Here is a 22,700-nt window from a genome sequence, read left to right as displayed (position 1 = left end):
GGCCCAGGCAGTCCAGGTGGGCCACCTGACAGGGCGTGGCCCCTTCACTTATATCAAGGGCCGGAAGGGCTAAACACACATTGGATGCTCCCCTGCTATGGGGAGCGCCAGTAATTAACTGTACCCAGGAATGAGGACACCTGGGGGGCAGCAGTGATTAGGGCCCTCCCCTGCCTATCTGGGGAGCGCTTACAGGGCCATGGCAGTGGTGGCTGCAGGCGCTACCCGGAGCGCCCTCAACCATCTTGCAGGCTTTTTCCGTTGTCCCAGGTATTCCGTTCGTGCTGGCAACAGTATTTTTTCTTTTCTGAGTAAAGGGAGCCTTGAGTGCACGCGCACAAGGGTCCCTTACACTAATATATATCTTTTTACTTCCTGATCCCCGACGCGGCTCTCGCGCCGGGTATCTGATTGTATTTTTTCATTTCCGGGATCCCCAGTGCGGCTAGCGTTGGGGACCCGATTCTCCCTTTTTTACATTGCGGGATCCCCCGCACGGCTTCACGTGCCGGGGATCCTTTCTTTTATCCCCCGACTGGGGGTTACACCAAGTTTGGGCTGCCTGTTTTACCCCCACTTCTTCATGGAGATGGTGTTTGCCTTGGAGAGGCTGAAATGAGCTTGGAAACTATCAAGCATAGATAGAATGTGTTGCTCCCAGGGCCAGCATGGTACAGTTGCCAGAAAGAATAAGCACTACATGAGACAGTACAACATGGATGCATTTATTTTTGTTCTGAGGGACTGCAGAAGAGTTTCAGTGGCTAGAAGGGCCATATTCAGCAACAAGGGCAGCACAGCTACACACTCAGGGGAAAGCCGAATTACCCATACTGTTGTCCAATTGATCACTGCACCTTTCACAATGCGCTCCCTCATATCCATCCCTCATCTCTTAACAGTGGTCCTTAGGAGTCACAGGAGGTTGTCTGCGGCCCCATGACTGACGAGCAAGATTTGAGCTCAGCTATGATGGCCCGTGCGAATTTCAAGAACCAGTGCAAGAAGTACACTTGATGGAGGGTGGATGGGAATGTTGACTGATGGTCAGCGCAGAGATGTTCTTGGTGCTAGTCAATCTCGTCCAGCGAGTCATCGTCATCCCCAGCTATGGAACCATCTCCACTCACCACCAGAGAGAGGATGCTGAGCCAGCGTTGTTTCCTCTCCTGCGACTCTGCTTGAAAGGTGTACAGCTGGCTGGACTGGGCAAGCTGGAAGAGATGGCGCGGGTCTGCAGCTTGGACATCCTTCACCTCATACCCCAGCAGGGGGATGGATGTATGTGCCTTCACATCCTGTGGGATGGAGAGAGAGAGAGAATGCATCAGAGAAGGACAGAGGAAAGGTGGAAATGGGACCAAGAGAGGGAGCTGGATAGTGTGGGCGGAGAAGGAAGACCACGAGAGAGCACAGTCTATGATGAGGGGTCATGGGGGTTGTAGTCCAAAACATCTGGAGAGCCACAGGTTGCAGACCCCAGGGCTAGAGGGGGGCGAGTTCCAGGTAATCCGGCACATTGCATGGTGCGCCACTTATGAATGCTCCGATGCCCGCGGCTCGCTGGCCATGTTTTCATTGGCATAGCTCAGTTGAAAGGGCAGAGGCTCCTGCTTGGAAAGCGAAAAGGGAGTTCTTGAAGGTACACGAGCATCTTTCATTCAAGCTTCTGGGCATGAATGAACAATAGCAGCACCAACTTGTGAAGTTGTTTATTGGCAGAAAAAACAATGTGAACCACATTCTACAGCGCCAACTCTGACCGACTGTAGCCCCCTTTTTACACAGCGGGTCATGAAATGCATATAGAGAAAGTCATGATAATGAACACGGATCTGGCCATCTTACAATGAAGCAAGAGAAACTGTGACACAGCGGTGTGTACCCACTTGGGATTAGGAGACCAGTGAGCTGCAGCAGCACAACATAACAATGTCTAGACACGAAGGTATGCTTAAATACACATTGCACGGGGGGATCAAAATGAAATCATCCTGGGAAACGGCCTGTTTTGGGACCTGTTGCTATGAGGACACCCCCTAGCTCGTGGCGCCTAATCCCGAGCAGAGAAGACCTGTCTGTGAATAGGGGCACAGTCTTAGTTCTCTGGCACATGTCTCAGGAGGATAGCTCAGGGTCAATGTGCTCGCCTTGGAAGCAAGACAACACGGAGAAACGGGAAGCGAGCCAAACAAAAAAAAAAGAGAGCATCCCACATTAAAAGAAAAAAGGGAATAAAATTAGGGCCGCAGAGGGAAAGGCGATGCCCACTGGAATGCGGGTATAATGGGTATGTCTTTGGTGAAGGCAGGGCAGCTAAGGCAAGAGATGGTGGGGGCAAGCAAGAAAGAATGGGTCTAACAGGAGGCATCCAGGGGCAAGAGAAGGCGGGAAGGCCACTTAGTGGGCAATGGCTGTCGTAAGTAAAAGGCGTCAGAGTGAGGATGGGGCCTGCCAGATGAAGTCCTGCAGTATATATGTATATATATACATATATATAGACACTCCTACACATATACACAAGTCTAGGCCCAACGTAGAGGCGCCGTCCATCTCCACAGTCCAGCCATTCGTACACTTATCCACACACTGCAAACACCCATTAAATATGAGATATTATGGAGGACATTAAACAGAAAATGACTGGACTGTGGAGATGGGTGGAGCCTTTCAATTGGCCCACAGAGCCCTTTCTTCTAATAAACTACCAATTCTGCCCTTGATTTTTGTGTATATATATAAATATATATATATATATGTTGGCGTGTATATTTGTGCCAGTGGTAACTGGCTTGAAGCATGGTAGAAATGTGTATGGCGCTCTGTTTCGAAACAACATTGACGGAAATGGGGACATGTCGCTAAATACCTATGGAATCCATTGTCACAAAACTGCAAATATATGAGCATGGATTGTGCAGGGGTCTGCAACCTCTGGCTGTACAGATGTTTTGGACTACAACTTTCATCAGCTCTAGCCAGCATAGCTAACAGTGAGGGATCATGGGAGTCGCAGTTGAACGCTTCTGAGAACTACAGGTTGCCAACCCTTGTTTTAAGATTCGGAGAGGGTGCATTAAGATGGATATAGGAAAACGGGGAGAACGTTTTTGTAGCATGTGAATTGTGTTCAGTGAGTAAGTACTGTTGGAAGTGTGGTGCAGACGACATAGCCACACAACTAAACAGGCTATCAATACATGTTTTAGCTACAGAATAAATGAAAATGTGTTTTACCTGGGGTGCTGCAAACATGTAGAGGACGAGGGGATCGTCTTGTGGAATCACACACCAGCTCCGGAGGCCGGCCTTCCCACTTTTGTCCAGTAAATGCAGGAAGCTGCACACCAGGCTCCTCTTAGACACCTCCGCCGACTCCTTCTGCAGAGGGGAAGCAGGAAGTGACATCACTAGGATACTTCTGAGCATTTCAGGCATGATCAGGGCATTATTACAATCCAAAAGGAAGGTGGAGGGAACAGAGGGCAAGGAGGCAGACAGAAAGGAGACAAGAAGTGGGGCCGAGGGGAAGACAGGACGGGAAAAGAGAAGCAGAGAGAGGAGTGGGACTTCAAAATGGAGAACATCAGATAGAGAAAGGTAAAGGCACAGAGTGCGAGAGAAAAGAGACACAAAAAGAGAGCGAGCAATAGAGGCCGGAAGAGGGTTGGGGGGGGGATAGATAGATAGAAAGAGTGAAGTGAAAGACTGGCAAAATGGGAGCGGGAATGCTAGGGTGAAGAGAGAGAGGACGAGAGAAAAGAAGCAAGGAAGAATGAGCTAAACACAGGAAAGAGAGTAGTGAGTAAGCACGCTGTCTCCTCCTCATCCTTCCCTGAAGCATCCTCTTCCCATGTCCTTACGTCAGAGAAAGCTCAGCTGGTGTCAAAGGAGTGGTCTAGTGAACAGCGCATGAGCTAAGGTATAACTCCCTATGCCCATATACTGCCATCATATACTAAGTGCATGCCTGGATGTCCCTGAAACACCTTCATATGCATGATCTAGTCACCATGTATAAGGAAATGGCTTGCAGGTGGTACCAATAAGCCTACAGCACCCTCACTTGCCCCAATAATACCAACATATCCCTGAGTTACTTGAAGGTACCTCCTTGGGCCTGGTCAGAATGGATTGGCTCTCTGCATCTGGATTTCCTGTATATGCTTTTTTATTTCCTCCCCTTCTTGGGCTCTGTGCAGATCGAACACTATTATGCTAAGTGCAAGAATTTAGTCATTTTCTCAGAGAATCGGAGGGTGAAGAAAGAAGCAGTGATAGAGAGAAGGATGCGAGGAGGGATAGGAGAGCAAAAGGAGGGAGAGGAAGAAAGAAATGCTAGGGATATAGACAAGGCATGACGTGATCGGAAGGGACAGTTTCTGGAGTGAATATCAGCACTGCTTGAGCAGAGTCAATGAAGTGAGTGAGCGTCTTGGGAGGATAGCTCAGCGGCAACGTGCTCACCTTGGAAGCAAGATGACGCGCAGCAGCACAGGTTCGATCCCCGGGTCGGCGCTTAGAAACCTCTGGGTATTAAGCGCGTTATAAATAACCAATCATATCATATCATAGCACTGTGATGAATTGAGGGATTCAGTCACTTTCCCCAAGGGGGAGCCCCTTCCTGTGAGGCTAGGGAGGTGAGCCTGCTATACAGCATTCTCCACAAAGGGTGGCAGTGATTGGGTCCTCTCAAGGAGAGGCTCCTCTCTTGGGGATAAGGACTCCCTTTCCGTTGAGGTACTCCATTCCCATTATCCTCCAAAACCCAATATAACATCATTATTTCACAACCCTCTATACTCCTCTTACATAAGTGACTGTGATATAATGACAGAGGAAAAGTATCTGTTAGAACTATGAAGAGTAAGAATACAGGAGTCATAAAAAATGCTTATCTGACAAACACTGAGACAAAAAAGCCAAGTGGAGTTATGATGAACACGGGCCAAACACAAAGGAAGGACTTTCCTGAGACGCTGGGGAAGCCCCAGCACTGTGTCATAAAAAGAAGAGGGCCAGGAGAACGCGGACGTGAGACCAAGATAATTCAAACTGGACGGATCGAGGAGGCTGGGAAACATGGGAAGATGCTGTTCCACATGTCAAGGAACAGCTCCTGAGGAGAAGTGCCAGCAGTGTGCGGCACACCAGAAAGACTGGAGGAAGCTTGGCAATGTCCCAGGAGAGAGGTGCGACCAGGGCCGGAGAAGAGCCCTCACCTTGGCGTGACAGAGAAGCGTGACGCCAAGGATGGACCTGCAGAGGTCTGTCTACCATAGGAGAACCTGCGTAGAAAAACCAAGCAGGAAGGTGGTGGCCTGGAAGGGAAACAGGTGAAGAACCCTTCCATGGCCAATATTATCTTTAGACACAGAAGCATGTCAGAAGAGTGGTCCGAGAATGCCAGAGAACAGCTCTAAAGGAGGAGAAAGATGAAAGCGAGAATGCCGAACTGGTGACACAGACCCCTTACACAGCAGGCAAGGGGGAGAGCGGGAGACCCGGATCACAGGCGTATATTTAAAAAAGGACGGAGATATCATATTCTATAAGCAAACCTAATCTAACGATTGGAAAAAGCCCCCTCATCCCAGTGAGGTGTGTAACCACCAAAAGGGGAGAAGCAATCAAGGGTGCCTCATACTCCTCCCACGGAGGGGTAAAAATATCTAAAGTGTGAGAATTATTGGAGAACTCATCATATTCGTCCCAGTGAATGGCAGATGGCCAGAAGAGTGAGGCACATTAGGGAAGACATCAAACTCGTCCCAGTGAAAGACGAGATTACCAGAAGGATGAAACTCATGGCAGGGACTCATTATTCCCATCCCAGTGAATGGCAAAACCCTAAAAGGAACAAGAGTCCAATAGAGACGTTATCTGAATATTTCAGTGAGGAGAAAGCAGCCAAAAGAAGGAGGGTTGGTCCAAAGACCTGTGTGTGAATAATAAAAGAGGAAGAAAGATTGTGATTTGGAACGGATACTCAGAGTTGAGACAATCTCAGGAGAAAGCCCAGAAAGGGGTATGAAGAATCCAAGGAAACAGGGCAGAAGGGCCTGGGAGAACCCCTTGAAAGAACTGAGAAGATTATTGCGAGAAATAGCAAAAGACTATTTAAGGATCTCATACTGAGGAGCACTGAAAAGCCATCTAGGAGAAGGGAGTCATTCTCTTGGTATCTTTGTTTGTTATAATAGTGGTAGGGTCAGTTTCGACTAGTTTCAGACAGAGGACAGACTTTTCATTTGGACTTTCATCCTGGCGACGCGCACCCTAGTTTAGTTGTGTTAGGTAGGGAAATCCTTAGAATAGGGAAAGTTAGGCATTTTCATTATTATATTGAAATAAAAACTTTACAAATGGTACCTATTGGTCTGTCTCCTCCATCTGGCTTACCCCAGTACTCCGTGAGAAAGGTCTTACCTCCAGGATCCCTCTCTTCCTCTCGTCTTGATCATGGCTGATCAATTCTCCATTCAGGAAGGTGAAGCACTCCATACACACTCGGTTCAGTCGCTTCTGGTCGTACTGCAGCACTGCCTTATAATCCGAGCACTTGGCACACACCACCTGCGCACATGGCATAAGGGAAGGGAATGTGAAGAACCTGTCTTTTCAAGACTTTGGTGAGCGCTGCAGCGCAAGCTGCCAGTAACAGCTGCATGGCAAGAAGGCTGGTCCCTACAGTGCAAAATGTTGGTAACCCCTGTAAGGAAGGCATGGTATCAAACAGTGAAGATGGACACAACTGATCACAGTTCAAGAGTGTTTATTGAACTTCAATGGGTTGGTTGAACACTTATTTAAACCTAAATCTAAGGATGGGAGCAAGCTACAACCATCAAATAATAAATAACGCAGTCCTAGTGGAGTCTCTGTCAATATAAAAGAGCCTATACTAATAAACCTATTGCCAATTCTTACATCTAAATACAAACGGAGTGGGATAACAATGTATGCAAAAGAAAAGTGTTCAAGAAAGAATATGTCAGGATAGTTGAGCAGTTGGATTCCCTTATGTCAGACTGTTAAGCCCTTGTCTGCTGGCTGTGACATAGTGGTTTAAGCCCTTTTGGGCTAGTGTTGACTCTCGAGTTGCTCAATATAACGCAGACTCCCAGACATGCTCTGTGACTGTGTCATGGTGCACTGGACACGGGGAAGTCATCAGGTATTCAAAGTCAACATGAAATAAAGAACAATTAGGTATTGTTTCAGAGGGGGTGGTCCCCAGGTACTCACATAGCCGCAGGCCCTGCAGTGGTGCCGCCGGCGCGTGATGACGTGAAAGGGCTCTTTGCAGCGCATGCACATCGTCACCAAGTTATCCCGGATCCACTGGGGTGCGCGCCACCCCAACTCCTCCAGTTTACTCTGTGACAAATCAAATGGGATACATTTAATGTCATGGGGGATTTCTGAGGCTTGCACCCCTAGCTTTTTCCACAGAAGTCACTGTGAAACCACATTTGGGCCCCATCGAAAAGTGCGACCATTCGGTAAGAGGACTTATCAGAGATGGGCAGAGGGTGAAGGGGCTGTTGGTCTTGCGTGTCAGTCCGGGAATTTGCCTCGCAGGGGACAGTTAATCATGGGAGGTTCTGTGTTGGAGGGGTTGCCCAAGTCGAGGGTACATTGACCACTGTGACAAGTCAATACATTAGGACATTAGACCAGGCGTATATTCTAAATATTTCATTTAAATTCTTGTGGTCAAATGATCTTAGACTCTTAAGATGACCTGCTGTTTGTCTGCAGTTGCTAGATTCTCATGAAATGGTCCGGCCTCAGTCATCTCTCGAGTGATCAGGATATCTCTCCCTCTCCCTCAGAGATGTTCAGAAGTATCGACTTCCTTTGCCACAATGCAATCAACATTAATTTTCAATGAATTCGCTGCAGCCAGCCAGCCTTTCCCTCAGAGGCGGGAATGTGAATACCCAATATGCAATCGTATTTCTTTTTCCTTTATGCAAGACTCACAAGCTCTCATCCAGAGGTATATGGAGTGAAGACGTTTTATTCGATTCAATACTTGGAGTCAATTCCTATAAATTAAACCTTTCCCTTTCCTTACTTCAGCATTCTGTACCGCATCACAGATACTGGAATTGGCGAATTTAATTCCCACAGTACAAATTTTTTTACAACCGCCTCACACCCCCTACACAGGTATTATATGTGTGGACTTAATTTCTTAAAAATGAATAGTGTCTCCCTTTTCTTAACGCCGGATTCCCACCCTCTCGTTCAGAGATTTTAGGGAAACATAGTTCAGTTCCCACAGTGCAATGGTCTTTCACTCCCCACACTTCAGGATTCACATCTCTCCTTCAGACATTTTGGGAATGTGGACTTCAATTCCCACAATGCAACAGTCCTTCAATCCCCTCACTTCAGGGTTCACAACATATCCTTCAGAGGTATTGGGAACCGGACTGTAATTCCCACAATGCACTCATCTTTCCCTGTCCTCACTTCAGGGTTCACATCTCTCATTCATAGGTATTTGGAATGGGGACTTCAATTCCCAAAATGCAATAGACTTTCGCTCCCCTCAATTCAGGATTGGCAATTTTTAATGCAGAGGCTTTAGGAGCATGAACTTCTATTCTCACACTGCACTTTATGAAATACAGCCTCTTCCTCAGCAGAACTGCAAAGGACTGCACGTCCCAGCATGCAACGGCTATTCACTTTCTTGATTGTGCCTTCTGAGTCATCCTGGATCTGACTCTCTGGGTTTGCTTTTGGGCTATCCATCTCTTTGTTGCATTTGTTGATGCTTCATCTCCAGAGAGAGAGGCCTCCAGGGCAAATTCCTTATACCTACAGTTCACCTGCGCCCCACTTCCTCTCTCGGACCAGCTCTGCTTCTGATTCATCACTTCTCCCACATTTGCCTTGCTTCACCATTTTGGAATGTCCTGTGTGGCCTGGCCCCAGCACCTGCTCCTTCTTTTTGTGCCTCTGCTATCTCCTGGGTGGGTTTGGTTCTCCGCCTCTTGGTAATGCTGACCTGTGAAGTGTGAAGGTTTCTCCTGGCTCCCTCAGCTTTACAGACTCAGCTCTTTGGTGTCAGCCTCCTCCACATACGGTCCAACAACATCAAGGGTCTTCCAAGCTTTACACTTTCCAAAAGCCTGCCTCTTACTTTCTGGCTGTTGTCCCTTTACATCTGTTTTTTGTAACCTGGTCTTGTTTATCACGAGCACAAGACTAGAAAAAATACTCAGTTTCCTGACATTCTTGTTAAGACTCAAAGGGCCCTGGGGAATTTGGTATATTGTCAAACCCTTTTAAAGAGCGCACTTTGACAGTGAGTGCAGAAACAGTTTCTTGGGGTTTGAGGTGATGCTGAGGCTTAAATAATATTGATTTAAGAACTGGGATCTCAACATGACCATCAGATAATGGTGTTGGTGAACCATATGAGAGGCCAGGCATGTTGTGGGGGGTTTTGGTGAAAAAGGGGTAAAGAGATTTCAATACATGCCTGCTCCACTTACCTCTGTGCCTTGAACGGCCTCCCTGAAGCTTTCATTTCGTTTCTTGTTCTGTTCGATGGCATCTTCACAGGCCTGGAATAAGAGGAAAGATTGCTTGAGTATCTTTCATTATCCTCAATGGCCTCACCTTTTCATTATAGCAGGTACATCACAGGTACTGTGACATGTATCAGCCTGATGAATATGCCATGGTGGTCTCGGCAAGCCTTGGCATTCATGCTCTTTATAATAATCCTTATCTTAAATCTTACCGTATCACAATAAATCTAACTTATCTGTGAACTTGTCTTTACAGTAGTTAACTTTTTATCACTCCTTTATCTGTTAAAAGTGCTACTTTATCTCTCACTCATTTCTACATATTAGTCATGTTGTTTATTCTTTTTATCTTAATAAATTGAACACCTTTCCTAATCGATAAAGTGATCACTGTGTGGATTTCTCCTGAAGCTCTATAATTTGATTACCTTGCTAATCCCTTCTCCATCGCTTTTCATTAATCGCTTTCTTTATGCTCCTTTTTCTCTAAAACGTGATTATTGTATTTATCCCTATTTACATATAGATAAATGATCAACTTATTTATCCTTCTTCCATCATAACTATTAATAATTTGCAATCATTTCAGTGTGCCTATGAAGTGGCTGCTTGGGTTATCCATCCTTGAATTCCATAAAATGACCATGTTTATCCCTTCTCCTTCTCTATAAAGTCACCCGCATGTATATCTCCCACGATCTCTATATAATGAGCACCTTGTTTATCAGCCCTCATCTCTATGAGCGACCACCAGGTATATCCCTCCTCCATATCTATGAAATGATCACACTGTTTAAACGTCCCCTTTCTCTCTGTAATTAACACTGTGCATAGCCCCTCAATCGTTGTACAGCGGTCAACTGGTTTACTCCTCTTCCATCAATATATGAGTCACTTTGTCCCTCTTTCATGTCTATAAAATAAGTGCTTTGTTTATCCATCCTGGATATCTATAAAATTGCAACCCTGCTCATCTCTCCGCCTTCTCAATAAGTAATCACTGTATTTATCAACACAATCTCTATGAGATTATCACCAAGTATATCCCTCCTCCTTTTGTGTAAGTCAACACCAGGTTTAACCCCAATCATCTTTTTACAATGATCACCTTGGTTACCCCACCTTCAACACTATGACCTAATCACGTTGGTTATCCCTCCACTATCTCAATAAATTGATCACCTTTTCTATCCCCCATTTCTCTATACATGGATCAGCTTTGTTATTCCCTATTTAGCTCTATAAATCAATCTCTTTTCTTATCCCTCCTTAATATGAACTGATCACCTTGTGTATACATTGATCACATGGTATCTCTCTTTTATCACTGGGAACTGATTGCCTTGTATATCTCTCATTTATCTCTTTAAATTGATCACCCTCTTTATCCCTCCTTTATCCCTATAAACTGTTCCCGTTGTTTATTCCTCCTCTGTCTCTATATATTGATCATGTTTTTCATTCCTCTATCATTATAAAGTGATCACCTTGTTTATCCCTCCTTTATCTTTATGAATTGATCACCTTGTTTATCCCTCCTTTATCTTTATGAATTGATCACCTTGTTTATCCCTGCTCTATCCCTAAAATGTTTTCCTCTTGTTTATTCTTTAGTCTTCAGTATGAACTGATCAATGTGTTCATTTCTCCATCATCTTGAGCAAAGAACAATCTTTTTTGTGTCTCCTCTATACATTTATCACTTGTTATATCTCCTTCATCCGTATAAATGGATCCCCGTTCTTATCCTTCTGCCATCACTACAGATTGATATAGCAGAATCACAGATTAAAAACAAAGATTTAATAAAAGCATTAACTAATAAAACAAATGCATGAGTCTGATAAACTAGACATTCACTACAAAACCTTAACACATATTGATGGGCTTAGAAGAAAGAAGAGAGTAATAAACCATAAAAACTAATAATCAATTCACATCAAGCTCCATAAACAAAACATATTTTATCCCTCTCCTATGCCTACAGATTAAACACTTAGTTTATTTCTCCGTCATTACCCTGTTTATCTACCTTTCATCTCAACATACAGATCAGGTTGTTTATCCCCCACTTGTTCCTATACATTAATATTATTTATATCCATTTGTTGAGTGTACTCTTTCACTCATCTATGTGGACTGACTGACTGTTTATCCATCATTCATCGATGAAAACTCCTACTTTACTGCATTAAATGTTACCATTGCCACCATACCTGTAATGAGACCCTAGATCTGATATGGCGGGAGGGGGGCCTTCTTGAAGGAGATTTTCGAAACACATTCGTATTTAACAAGAACCAAGAAAATACAAAAAAGACACATGTGAATGGTTTTACTAGTGTCACTGACAATTATCTTTTTTAGAAATACTTGTTGGTGCTGCTGCTGTTTTACATGAGCCAGGATAGGGGAGGGGGTGGTGAGTGGGGGGCATTCGACATTGTTGCAGGGTAAGTATATCGTGTGTGAATAACTCAAGAGCTTGAACCTGTAAGCCTGGTTTCAAATGGGGGCAGCGTGGGGGCATGTGTGAACCCCATCCCACCACAGGGAACTTTCCTTTCTCCATCATGAAGGGGATGGCGGTGGGATTTTCAGTCCAGCTGCCTGCTTGGCTACCGTAGGAATAGATGGGTATTATCCTAGGAGCTCTATGTATCTCCTATGCTGGAGACATCTCATGATGGTATCGCTGGTTTACTTAGAATACAAAATGCTGTACGCACATGAACTGCATTTTCCGCAGCAACACAAAAGCTGAATCTCGTTATAACTAACAATGAGAGCAGAGGTTGCAGGGGTGCTACCCCGCTACCCTTGTATGGTATAATGGGGTTGGGGGCTGCTGGGTTGTCCCCCACTTGCATAGAAAGGATTGCAGCAGAAAATAAAGTTTTGGTGGAAAAAGAAAAAAGGACCCTGCTATGGAAGTCCCTACCCAATTTAGGGATAGGAAACATACGTCGCAGGGAGACGGCCGAGTCGAGGCTCCGGAGTGAAGGTAAGTCAGCAGACAAAAGGTAAGTATTGATAGAGAGGTTGCAGGGAGGGGGAATGCGGGACAGCGTGATCTGTGTGATCGCTGCGCGCCTCTGTTTTCGGATTCAGTATTGTCACCTTTGGAATTATGGGCGCGCGCAGTGATCACGATGTCTCTCAAGGCTATAGTCTCGGGTCTAGGCATGCTTCGTAAAGCTAGTGAGCTTGAGCAGCCCATGCAGAGGAGTCATGGTTGGCCGGGTCATGAAAGAAACATACCAGGAACATGAATGGACAGGCCCACTGACACACATTCTGTCTTCTACCCCTTACACACCCAGGACGTAGGCCGGTCTGTGATTAGCCAGGAAGAATTATGATATCTCTATAGAAACGGAGGTGGGCAGGTCTAAGAGCCAAGTCCTGTGTGCCCAGGCTGGAATCTCACCCCAACCATTAAGCCTGCATTGTGAGAGCCACCAGTGGAGTAACTTTTGGGGTGGGGGGACATCTAAAGGAAAGCGTCTCCTGCCAAATGAGGGGGATAAAAGGGTGTGCCATGAAAGATGGGGGGACAAACACCCTCCCCGCCCCCTAAATGACACCCATGGCAGCCACAGACGGATACATCTGCTTGCTTCCCCTAAAGGAAGGATCCACACATTCAATAACCCCTTAGGTGAGGGTGATTTGCCAGCCTGTGTTGGATGGAGCCTGGTACGTGCCACAGAATGGACAGGAATTCTCATGCTAACGCTTCTGAACCACTGGGCATTCCTGTTGGGAGCATGGCATTGTTTATTAGCTCCTCTGTGCCATCACAGCAAGCGATCAACCATGTGATAATAAGTCTTGGACCAGCCTCTAAAGGCAGCAGTCTAGGCCGAACTACTAGCCGCCTCCACAGTGCAGGATATTGCAACCACCGGCATGTTTCGGCCTTGTTGGGCTTCATCAGTGAGGTGTGGCTTGAGCTCCTTGGCACAGCAATTTTGTGGCCCCTACCTTTGAATACTCCTCTAGCTGAGGAAGACTCACCTAGAAAGAGAAAATATTTCTTCCCTGAATTGTTTTTCTATTGTAGCAAGGCTGTATAAGGTGATACCAACTCGCACAGGTCCAAGGACCTTATGAGTACCCTTCATCTATATGTATAATCAGTCCTCTGCTACACACTATTGTCAGGAATGACACTCTGTCAAGAGTGGCACAGGGTACCCAAGTAGATTTTGGGTGGCTGTGCCGAAGTAAGGTAGCAGATAAGCACACGCAGCAGGGAGTTAAACAAGAAAGAAGAGTAGGAAACTGTAGCTGTGAGCCAAAAGGGGCAAAAGATACAAAGGTACAAACAAACTGGATTCCTTCTTGGGGTGTATGCTGAAATGGGAAAGAGTGTTCCACGAACCTTAGAAAACTCCAGCCTTCTGCACAGATTGCTATAACAGAGGACTACACTGTATGCTCATGGCTGGGAACAACAGCAGTGGGTGTCTGTAACACTGAAAACGCGACAAGGGAAGGGGCAGAGGTTGCCTGCCGGAAACCAACAGGCAAGCTCTGTACAAAGGGATTACATAAGACACATGAGAAGACAAGAACAGATATATCCAGCGAAAAGGAAGTCAATGAGCAATCTAGCAGAAGGAAATGAAGGAAAGGCAGTTAGACTGAAGTAGATAACCTAAGGTGGAGTACAGAGGACTCAAGGAAGAGAACAAGGGAGCAGCAGTCAGGAAAACAGAAGGGCTGCAAAGTAGGAAGCAGGTCTGCAGTCAAGAGTGGGACTAGGTGCAGGCAAACTGTAGTGGACTGCGGAGGACTGTAGTAGGCTGCAAGGCAGGGAGTCCAGAAGAACAGGACAGAGAGAGATTAGTAGGAGGCGACAGACAGAGAGCCCAAATGAATAGGGCCGCGAGGTAGGGAGCCCAGAGGAGCAGGGCTGTAGGCAGCTAAGTGTAAAACAGGCTGTACTGCAGAGGAGTGTAGCAAGCCGCAAGGCAGGAAGTCCAGAGGACACGGGCTGCAGGCAGCTGAGGGAGCAGGCTGCAAGGAAGGAGCCCAGAGGACAAGGGCTGTAGGCAGCAAAGAGGTGCAGGCTGCAAGGTAGGGAGCCCAGAGGACAAGGGCTTGGAGACAGCAGAGGGTTGTAGGCTGTAGGGCAGGGAGCCCAGAGGACAAGGACTGTAGGCAGCCAGAGTGAGGCAGGCTGCAGGGCAGGAAGCCCAGAGGACAAGGGCTTGGAGACCGCAGAGGGTTGCAGGCTGTAGGGCAGGAAGCCCAGAGGACAAGGGCTTGGAGACCGCAGAGGGTCGCAGGCTGTAGGGCAGGGAGCCCAGCGGACAAGGACTGTAGGCAGCCGGAGTGAGGCAGGCTGCAAGGCAAGGAGCCCAGAAGAGCAGGGAAGCAAGGAGTGAGCCCAGAGGAGCAGGGCCGCTGGCTGTAGAGGGCTGCAGAGGACTGTAGTAGGCTGCGAGGCAGGAAGCCCAGAGGACAAGGGTTGTAGGTAGAAGGCAGCGGAGCGTGATCGGCTGCAAGGCAGGGAGCCCGGAAAGGGCACTGGATCAAAACAGGATAATGAAGCAACAGGAACAGCATACATAGTAGCGGGTCAAGGCAAACAGGAGCGGGGAGATCTCAAGATGCAAGACACTGTGCTCCTGCAGGCAGCTGCTTATATACAGCCCTGCCCTGTTCTGAGGCAGGCTAATTGACAGCACCTGGGGCAGCACACCCAATGACAATCTGTCTCCTCCCTCTCTGGTCCTGAGCAGGTGGAAGCAGCACTGGCCGCTAGGGCTTCTGGGGATTGTGGTCCCAATAACGATGAATGAGAATAGCCAGGAATTGAGGACTGTAGCCAGGTGCATTATGGTAAATGTAGTTAATTGAATAAAATAAGAAAGAACCAAAGTTGAGCAAATGGAAATAAAAGACCAAGGCGTGAAAAGGAGTTGTTCAAGGAGTATTAGGAGGATAAATGAGTACCAAGTAGTCCATGATGGTTGCCAATGCGTGTGCCAGGGGCGCGGGCATGACAACTATCCCTGAATAGAATATTATTTGAGATTCATTCAAGGTGAGTCCCTCAGGTTCTGCTTAAGTGTGCAGAGGCTGCCCAGACAAAGATAAATGCCTGGGCAGCATCAGGTCAAGAAAGAATTATTATGCCTCTATAACACAAAACTCCAAACCTACTCAAGTCTAGTCATCAAAATGAAGAGCATTTTTTAAATTTATTTTCGAATTCAGGTTACACGTCTTTATACCGATATATTTAATAACGAATTAACGAATGCACAAATACCAAAATTTTGGAACAACACCCAACACATTTGAGGGGGGTCCACCCTCCCCAAAAAACCACTGTTTTCCACCCCTAAAAACCCACCCAACCCTTCCCCACAATTTCTAACCCTTTACCCCAGCCTCACATTCATTTTCGTCATGGTTTGTCGTTCTAGCATGTTCGGTATATGTGCATGCCTACATGAACATTTCGTTATAAAGACTGGATACCCTATTATTCAGCCTGTTTTCTAATCGCGCTCACATTTTTCATGCTATGGGAAGTGAAGCATGTTGAGATAAAAATGATTTACTCAAGAAACAACGTTGTGCGTTCTGGGACTGCTGGCGTGCAGTCTGTAGCAATCACGACACAGTTGTCTCTTAAAATAAACAGGCAAAGCCACGCGTTTTCCCTGTTATGTAGACACTGTGTTGCCAGCCGCATTTTGCAGACATATCTCTACTATGCATTCCATATCACCATGTGCTGAAATCTAAAGGCTCTTGTATGGAACCCTTGTGCCTGTTCTGCTGGCCTTGCTGGTCTTGACCTTTGTGTTTGTCACGGTACGGTCACTACCTAGGTGATCAAGACTCTACTATACTGTATATTCTGGCTGAAACACGTGTCGACGACTATTTTCTTCCTAAGCAATAGACACACTGTTTGAGTAATTTGGTGTAGTGTAATATGTAAATCAGCAAGGGGGCAGCCATTTTAAAAGAGATCTGCGATAAGTACGCACCGCTCAAACTCAAAATCACCAATAAATCCAAATCTTGGTTTGGCCCAACATTGAGTCTGATGCACAAACAGGTACGTCAGGCTAATAGACTATGAAGGTCCTCCAAATTAGATAGAGATGCTGAGAAGGTGAGAGCCTGCTTAAAGGAATATAAAAATGCCTTATTTATGGCCAAAAAAAAGAATTTTCCAAGGAGAAATCAAGCAAGCAGGTAAACAAGCCAGAGCTCTATTTGATGTAGTGGCAAGGTTTAGGAACTCTAAATGTATGGCAGCACCCACTGTCGTTCAATCGTTTCTTTGAACAAAAAATTGTGGATATCCAGAAGAGCATCACCGAAGTGATGATTGCGGGAAAGTGGGAAGAACCCAAAGAAGAGATAGAAGTGGTAGAATACCAGGAAAAATAGGAGAGCTTCTGCTTCCAATCTATTGAGAAGGAAGAAGTACAAGCCCTAATACTCCAACTAAAACATACAAAGGATTTGGCTTTCCCTCTGCCAGCATGTACTGCCATTCTCCTGGCAGCTAACCTTACTTCATTTATAACCTCCTTTATCAATAAATCCTTAATGGAGGGCTACGTCCCACACTCACTTAAGGGATCATTGGTAAAACCCCTGTTGAAGAAGCTTAACTTAGATCCTATGGTCTTGAAAAACTATCGTCCAGTTGCCAACTTATGCTGGCCTACTAAAATTCTGGAAAAAGTCGTCTACAACCAATTCCAGCAGTTTGTAGACAGCAAGGACTTTTTAGACTAATATCAATCGGGGTTTCGCCCAAACCATGGGACAGAGACCGCCTTATTGGCGGTCCAGGATGATTTGCTTGAAGCTGCAGATAGGGGAAGCTCCACAATATTGTTGATGCTTGACCTGTCTCAGGCATTTGACACGATCAATAACAAGATCATCCTCCAACGGATCGAACAAATAGGGAGAGATGCTAAAGTAGTGGTGGACTGGTTTGACTCCTTTCTGCAGGATAGAACCCAGCAGGTGATATTAGGAGCCTTCCTCTCTGAGTTAATACAGCTGAGATGTGGAGTACCCCAAGGCTCAGCGCTCTCACCTCTGATCTTTAATTTGTATATCCAACCGTTGTTTGATATTCTGAGAAAACACGGTTTACGATTCCATTCATATGCCGACGACACGCAGATTTATGTGGAGACAGATAATTTGTCTGAGGCATTTTAAGGGATCGACCGGTGCATGCAAGATATAACAAAATGGATGGCATGTACCTAGCTGCAGCTTAATGCAGCTAAAACAGATACTATTTAGATCTGAGAAAAAAAGAGAAGTGAACAAAATATAATACCGCAGATCCTGGGTGAAAATATCCCGTTCTCAAAGAAAGTGAAAAACCTTGGGTGCACATGGCAAGAAAACCTGGCCAGTGAAGCCCAGGTAGGGGCCAAAGTAAAAGCAGTGTACTATTCCCTGCGCATGCTTAGGAACGTACTCCCTTTTATAGCACCCCAAGATCACTCTGTGGTTGTAGGAGAATTGGCAAATTCCCACCTTGACTATTGTAATAGTCTGATGACAGGGATCCCAGTGAAACAGATGCTGAGACTCCAGAGGGCTCAGAATGCGGCAGTCAAGCTAATTGCCCATTTGGAAAAAGGGATCATGTCTCAACATCTCGGAGAGCACTCCATTGGCTTATGGTGGAGGACCGAATCAAATTCAAGGTGGTGTGCCTCATGTACAAATGTTTTTATAAACTCAAACCTAGATATTTGAACACCAGAATCCACCACTACCAGCCAATTAGAGACCTCTGGTCAGGAGATAAACTCTTGGTGGACGTTCCTCGTGCCAAACTCACTTCAAAGGGCGACAGAAGGTTTTCTGTGTTTGGACCAAAGTTGTGGAACCAGCTACCAATATGCATACGATCATGCACCTCATTAGAAGGCTTTAGAAAAGAACTTAAAACCTTCTTATTTAAGTGAATTTAAGTAAAAAGGGCGAGTACAGTTCCTCACAGTTAGAAGCCAACCTTTAGTTAACAACTGCGCCTGAAGGCAGTTTATTCTGCTTGGTGCACGTAAGAAATAACTAAATAGACAAATAGACAAATAGAGTATTTTTGTGAAGCCCACATCAATTTAAAGGACTTTTTTTATAGCGTTTGTAATTGGTTGCTCTGATCAGCTTGGTATGCATGTACTCCTGTAATAGAAGCGTAAGGTAATAGTGGTAAGAAGATGTTTTTCTAAAACGTATATCACCGAAAGGTGTCAATTTATACTGAAAAAATATGATTATAAGTAAATTTAATCCGTTCTGTCGACCTCTTTTGGTCTTGATCGTTATTTTTGTCATAGTACGGTCACTACCTGGGTGATCAAGACTGTACCAGGTACCTTTATATAGTAGAGATTGCTGCATGTAGGTCTGAAAGAAAAGAGGGGATTGTAGGGCGTCGCTTTTTGGATAGCGGGTGAAGCAGGTGCGGAAACTGTGGTGTTGATGGTTGGAAATCGAAAGTACCTGTGTCCTGAGTCCTCCCTGCACATCCCTAATCCAGCACATTCGCAATATTGACAATCACCTGGCATTCAGAAGGGCCCTCAAAACCTGACCTTTACCTCCCTCCTCTTGAAACCCCCTTGCACTCTACACTGTCGATAGGCGCACAGAAACACTGACCCAAACACAACACTCCTTTCACCAAAACCCATGGATGCCGGCAGCGTTCGCAGTGGCACACCGTGACAAACTCCACTCACCCTGCCCTCCTGGTCCCTCTCCCACTGCTCAGACTTTCATTCCAGGGATACCGTGAATAGCAAGATCAGCCAATCGCACTGCACCAAAAAAAGGAACATTGCAATCGAACTCCATCCAAGCACACGGTAGGTATACCGTATACCACGTCTATAGACACAGGTCACAGGCACATTCACCCATCCATGCACCCTAGAATACAGCTATGGCTATGATGTTCCGGTCTAGCAGCTCACCTAGCCGTACACACTGAAACCCTGACATACCTCAACACCTCTGCCACTAGTGTACAGCCACAACCTCAGTGGTCGAAGTGGGCTGGAGCGGTCGGGAGCGGTGCTCCTCTACTATTACGTTTTACCGGTCCTACACATTTATTTTAAAAAGAAACCGTTCCGGAACGGTTTCATTTTAAAATAAAAGTGTAGGAAGAAGCTGAAATGTGCATTTTCAGTGCACTGCACTGGAGGTTTCCTTAAAGAGCAGGCACATGTGTGTTGGGTTTTTTATTGTGCATGGGAGGGGGCGCTGTGATGGGATCTGGCGATGGGGTCTGTGGGGAGTGGTGCAGGCCAGTAGGGAACATAGTTCCACTACTTCTTTTCTGTACACTTTGACCACTGCACAACCTACGAAAGAAATGCGATCTAGCTGTGCACACATTGCATCTTCAGCGCTAGCCCTCTATCCTAAACCATCAACAGCGCCCACCAACAGCACCCACCCACGTGCCTGACCTCTGGGCTGCTTACTGGAGCCCAGCCAGCCCACCTAAGTCCTAACCCAGCAGAAATGCACACATGCATTTTTTAATTTAAATTCTTAGAACCTCCTACACATGGACTACGGTCACCAAGGGTGCTCCAACCACAAAGCGCATTGAGGCCAAACAAATAGGGAAAGGGCGCTATATATATGATGACTACAATACAGTTGCAGACAGAGCATGGGGGGGGGGCAGGCCACCCCGCCTGGTTCATCTGTGATGCCCAGTGTGCCCACCAGCCTCCCGCTGGTGCCCTATTATCCGCCCTCCCCCCCCCGGCATACCGCTGGCCTCTTGGAGACAGGTCCCCTTTCATCTCTCTCTCTCTCTCTCTCTCTCTCTCTCTCTCTCTTTCTCTCCTTCACTCTCACATGCTCTCGCGCGCTCTCGCAGATACATTGTACCCCATGCGCAGGACACATCTGTGAACTGGCAGATGAGGGAAAGGGGCAGTCTGGAAACGTCCTCCGTTAGCATAAGTTTCATGCTAAGGATTACCGGAAGCAAGACCTTTCGGTTTAGAGAAAGGGATGCCTGAAATAGGAGGCCGTAGGCGCCCAGTTGACCTCGCTGAGTATTTTGACAAAGTTCATTCTGTAACTGGTGAGTTATGTATAACTGACATGTTATGATAGGTTATTTATAACACGCTTAATACCCAGTGGTTTCTAAGCGCGGACCGGGGATTGAACCTCTGTTGGTCTGTGACGTCTTGCTTCCAAGGCAACTCAAATGTTCGCTGGCAGGATGAGAGCTGCCTCGAGCCTCACTCAAGCCTGCTCTGGTGCTCTGTGCATTGGCCAGCTGGGACTTTAACCGTCACAGCAGGAATCCTTCAGCATGGCGTCAATAACCAGATTTAGTACTTAGTCAAGTCCATATCTTCAGACACGAGGATGGACTTGCGCCTTGAAACAACTTTCTGCTGTATAGGTGCATTATAAATACCCAAGAAATAAAACTGTTAGCCATTTGTGGATTGTGCCCCAAACAGTAAAAATTAAAATGAACCTCCCTTTGCCATTTATATTACAATGCTGCCACCAAGTGGTCGATACCAAATTTGACATATGAATGCTTAAAATTCAAATCAAATGTCCTCTTGCGAACGCTACTTTAATGAAGGATTAGGCACCTTCTGTAGTTGAGCTCCTCCGCCACCACACCTTAGCGAGGGGCGGATTTTAATAGAAAAGTTTGAACGGCACTGGTGCTTTCCCAGTCTTACATTTATAGTAGCCTCCGGGCACCACAGTCACGAATCCCAATTGGGGCATTTTCACAGCAAATGGAGTAGGACATTCAAGCAAATGGGTCTGTGGACATTTTGGGATTAAAGCGCTTTGTGCCCCTGCATAGTCGTTAAAACGACCAGGTGCACAGTGCACTGCTTAAGTGGTTATTAAACTGGTCCACGTTCGCCCAGTGCTGGAAATGGAAAACATTTACTGGGGGAACCCTCTCATCCTTGGAGGGCAGGGCTGTGGGGAGAAGGGGGCGAGGCCGATGGGCGTGGCCCACGGCCAGGTAACGCAGTACAGTATCTCTTCATAGAACGAATCCTGACGATTTGCACAAAAGCATAGAGCATTATGGGAACATAATGTCCCCATTTTAAAATTTGAAACATGTCTTACAGTGGGTCAATATAATGCAAGTTGGGCTCTGCAGTTTTGATTGGTCACACTACTCACCCTATGAAAAATATTTCTGTACATTGCAGGACATATATACCAGTTTGGACAGTGGCAGAAATGTACGAAAAGAAGTAGTGGAACTATGCTCCCTATTGGACTGCCCCCGCTTCCCAGAAACCCTGTTGCCACGTCCACTCCCATGCACAATACAAACCCCCAAACACATGCGCCTGCTGTTTAAGGGAATGTTCGGTGCAGTGCACTGAAAGTGCACGTTTCAACTCCTTCCTACATTTTTATTCTAAAGCGAAACTGGTATGTCACACTCTTCAGGCACTGCCTGAGCCAGCTGAGCTAGCCACTTGGTACTGTGATGTCATGCAAAATCCAAGTGGAATGTTGATGTATGAGTGAGAGAAGGCTGTGCTGAGTGTCCTGTAACATGTAACTGAAGAACTGGAAGTAAACTTACTTATAAGGAACCTAATTCAAGCATGGACATTGCTTTACTACAGAAACCATTCTGGAACGGTTTCTTTTTACAACAAAAGTATAGGAGCAGTAAAAAAAATTCAAAAAGTAGAGGAGCACCGCTCCCAATCGCTGCCGGCCACTCTGACCACTGAACTTGGACAACTGCAACAAAATACCGGGGCGGTCAGTCAGTGCCTGCATTCGTGGAGAGTGGCCGGACATTATGCATACAGATGGAAATTGCCCGCTCCTGCTCTCGAGAGGGCACCAGAAGAAGACAGTATGTGAGGCTTTGGCTGTTTGGATATTCAGTTTCCCGAGCCAAGTCTTCTGAAAGTGTCTGCTTGCTGAAACGTGGGTATCTCATGCCCCTCGCGCAGATCTCGCTGGGAGTATCCTGTTCTGAAGCCAAGTTACCACACGCACAAGCAGCCTGCGCTTCAATCAGCTATGAGTGTCGCAGGTTAGCCCCTGGGTCTGGGGACCTCGGACAGGGCAGCGCTCCGG

At 46.3% G+C, this 22,700-nt stretch overlaps 1 protein-coding gene across 3 annotated transcripts in view; it reads right to left on the bottom strand.

Moving 5' to 3' along the window:
* Positions 1 to 704: 704 nt before the first annotated feature.
* FGD2 (FYVE, RhoGEF and PH domain containing 2) overlaps positions 705 to 22,700 on the bottom strand; it is a 414,855-nt gene continuing 392,859 nt past the window's right edge. For 2 of the 3 annotated variants that reach the window (XM_069633424.1, XM_069633422.1), the window contains exons 11-15: positions 9,519 to 9,590; positions 7,252 to 7,383; positions 6,433 to 6,579; positions 3,238 to 3,381; positions 938 to 1,298 (exon numbers count right to left, since the gene is read on the bottom strand). In XM_069633424.1, the coding sequence (XP_069489525.1) occupies positions 1,071 to 1,298; positions 3,238 to 3,381; positions 6,433 to 6,579; positions 7,252 to 7,383; positions 9,519 to 9,590 (723 nt within the window). In that variant the 3' untranslated portion in view covers positions 938 to 1,070. Of the gene's footprint in view, positions 1,299 to 3,237; positions 3,382 to 6,432; positions 6,580 to 7,251; positions 7,384 to 9,518; positions 9,591 to 22,700 lie in introns of all 3 variants that reach the window. The other variant, XM_069633421.1, reaches the window with a different exon arrangement.

This window comes from Ambystoma mexicanum, chromosome 13 (genome assembly GCF_040938575.1).
Source record: "Ambystoma mexicanum isolate Mex_15411 chromosome 13, UKY_AmexF1_1, whole genome shotgun sequence".
NCBI classification, from domain to species: Eukaryota; Metazoa; Chordata; class Amphibia; order Caudata; family Ambystomatidae; genus Ambystoma; species Ambystoma mexicanum.
This window is presented reverse-complemented; position numbering and strand designations above follow the sequence as displayed.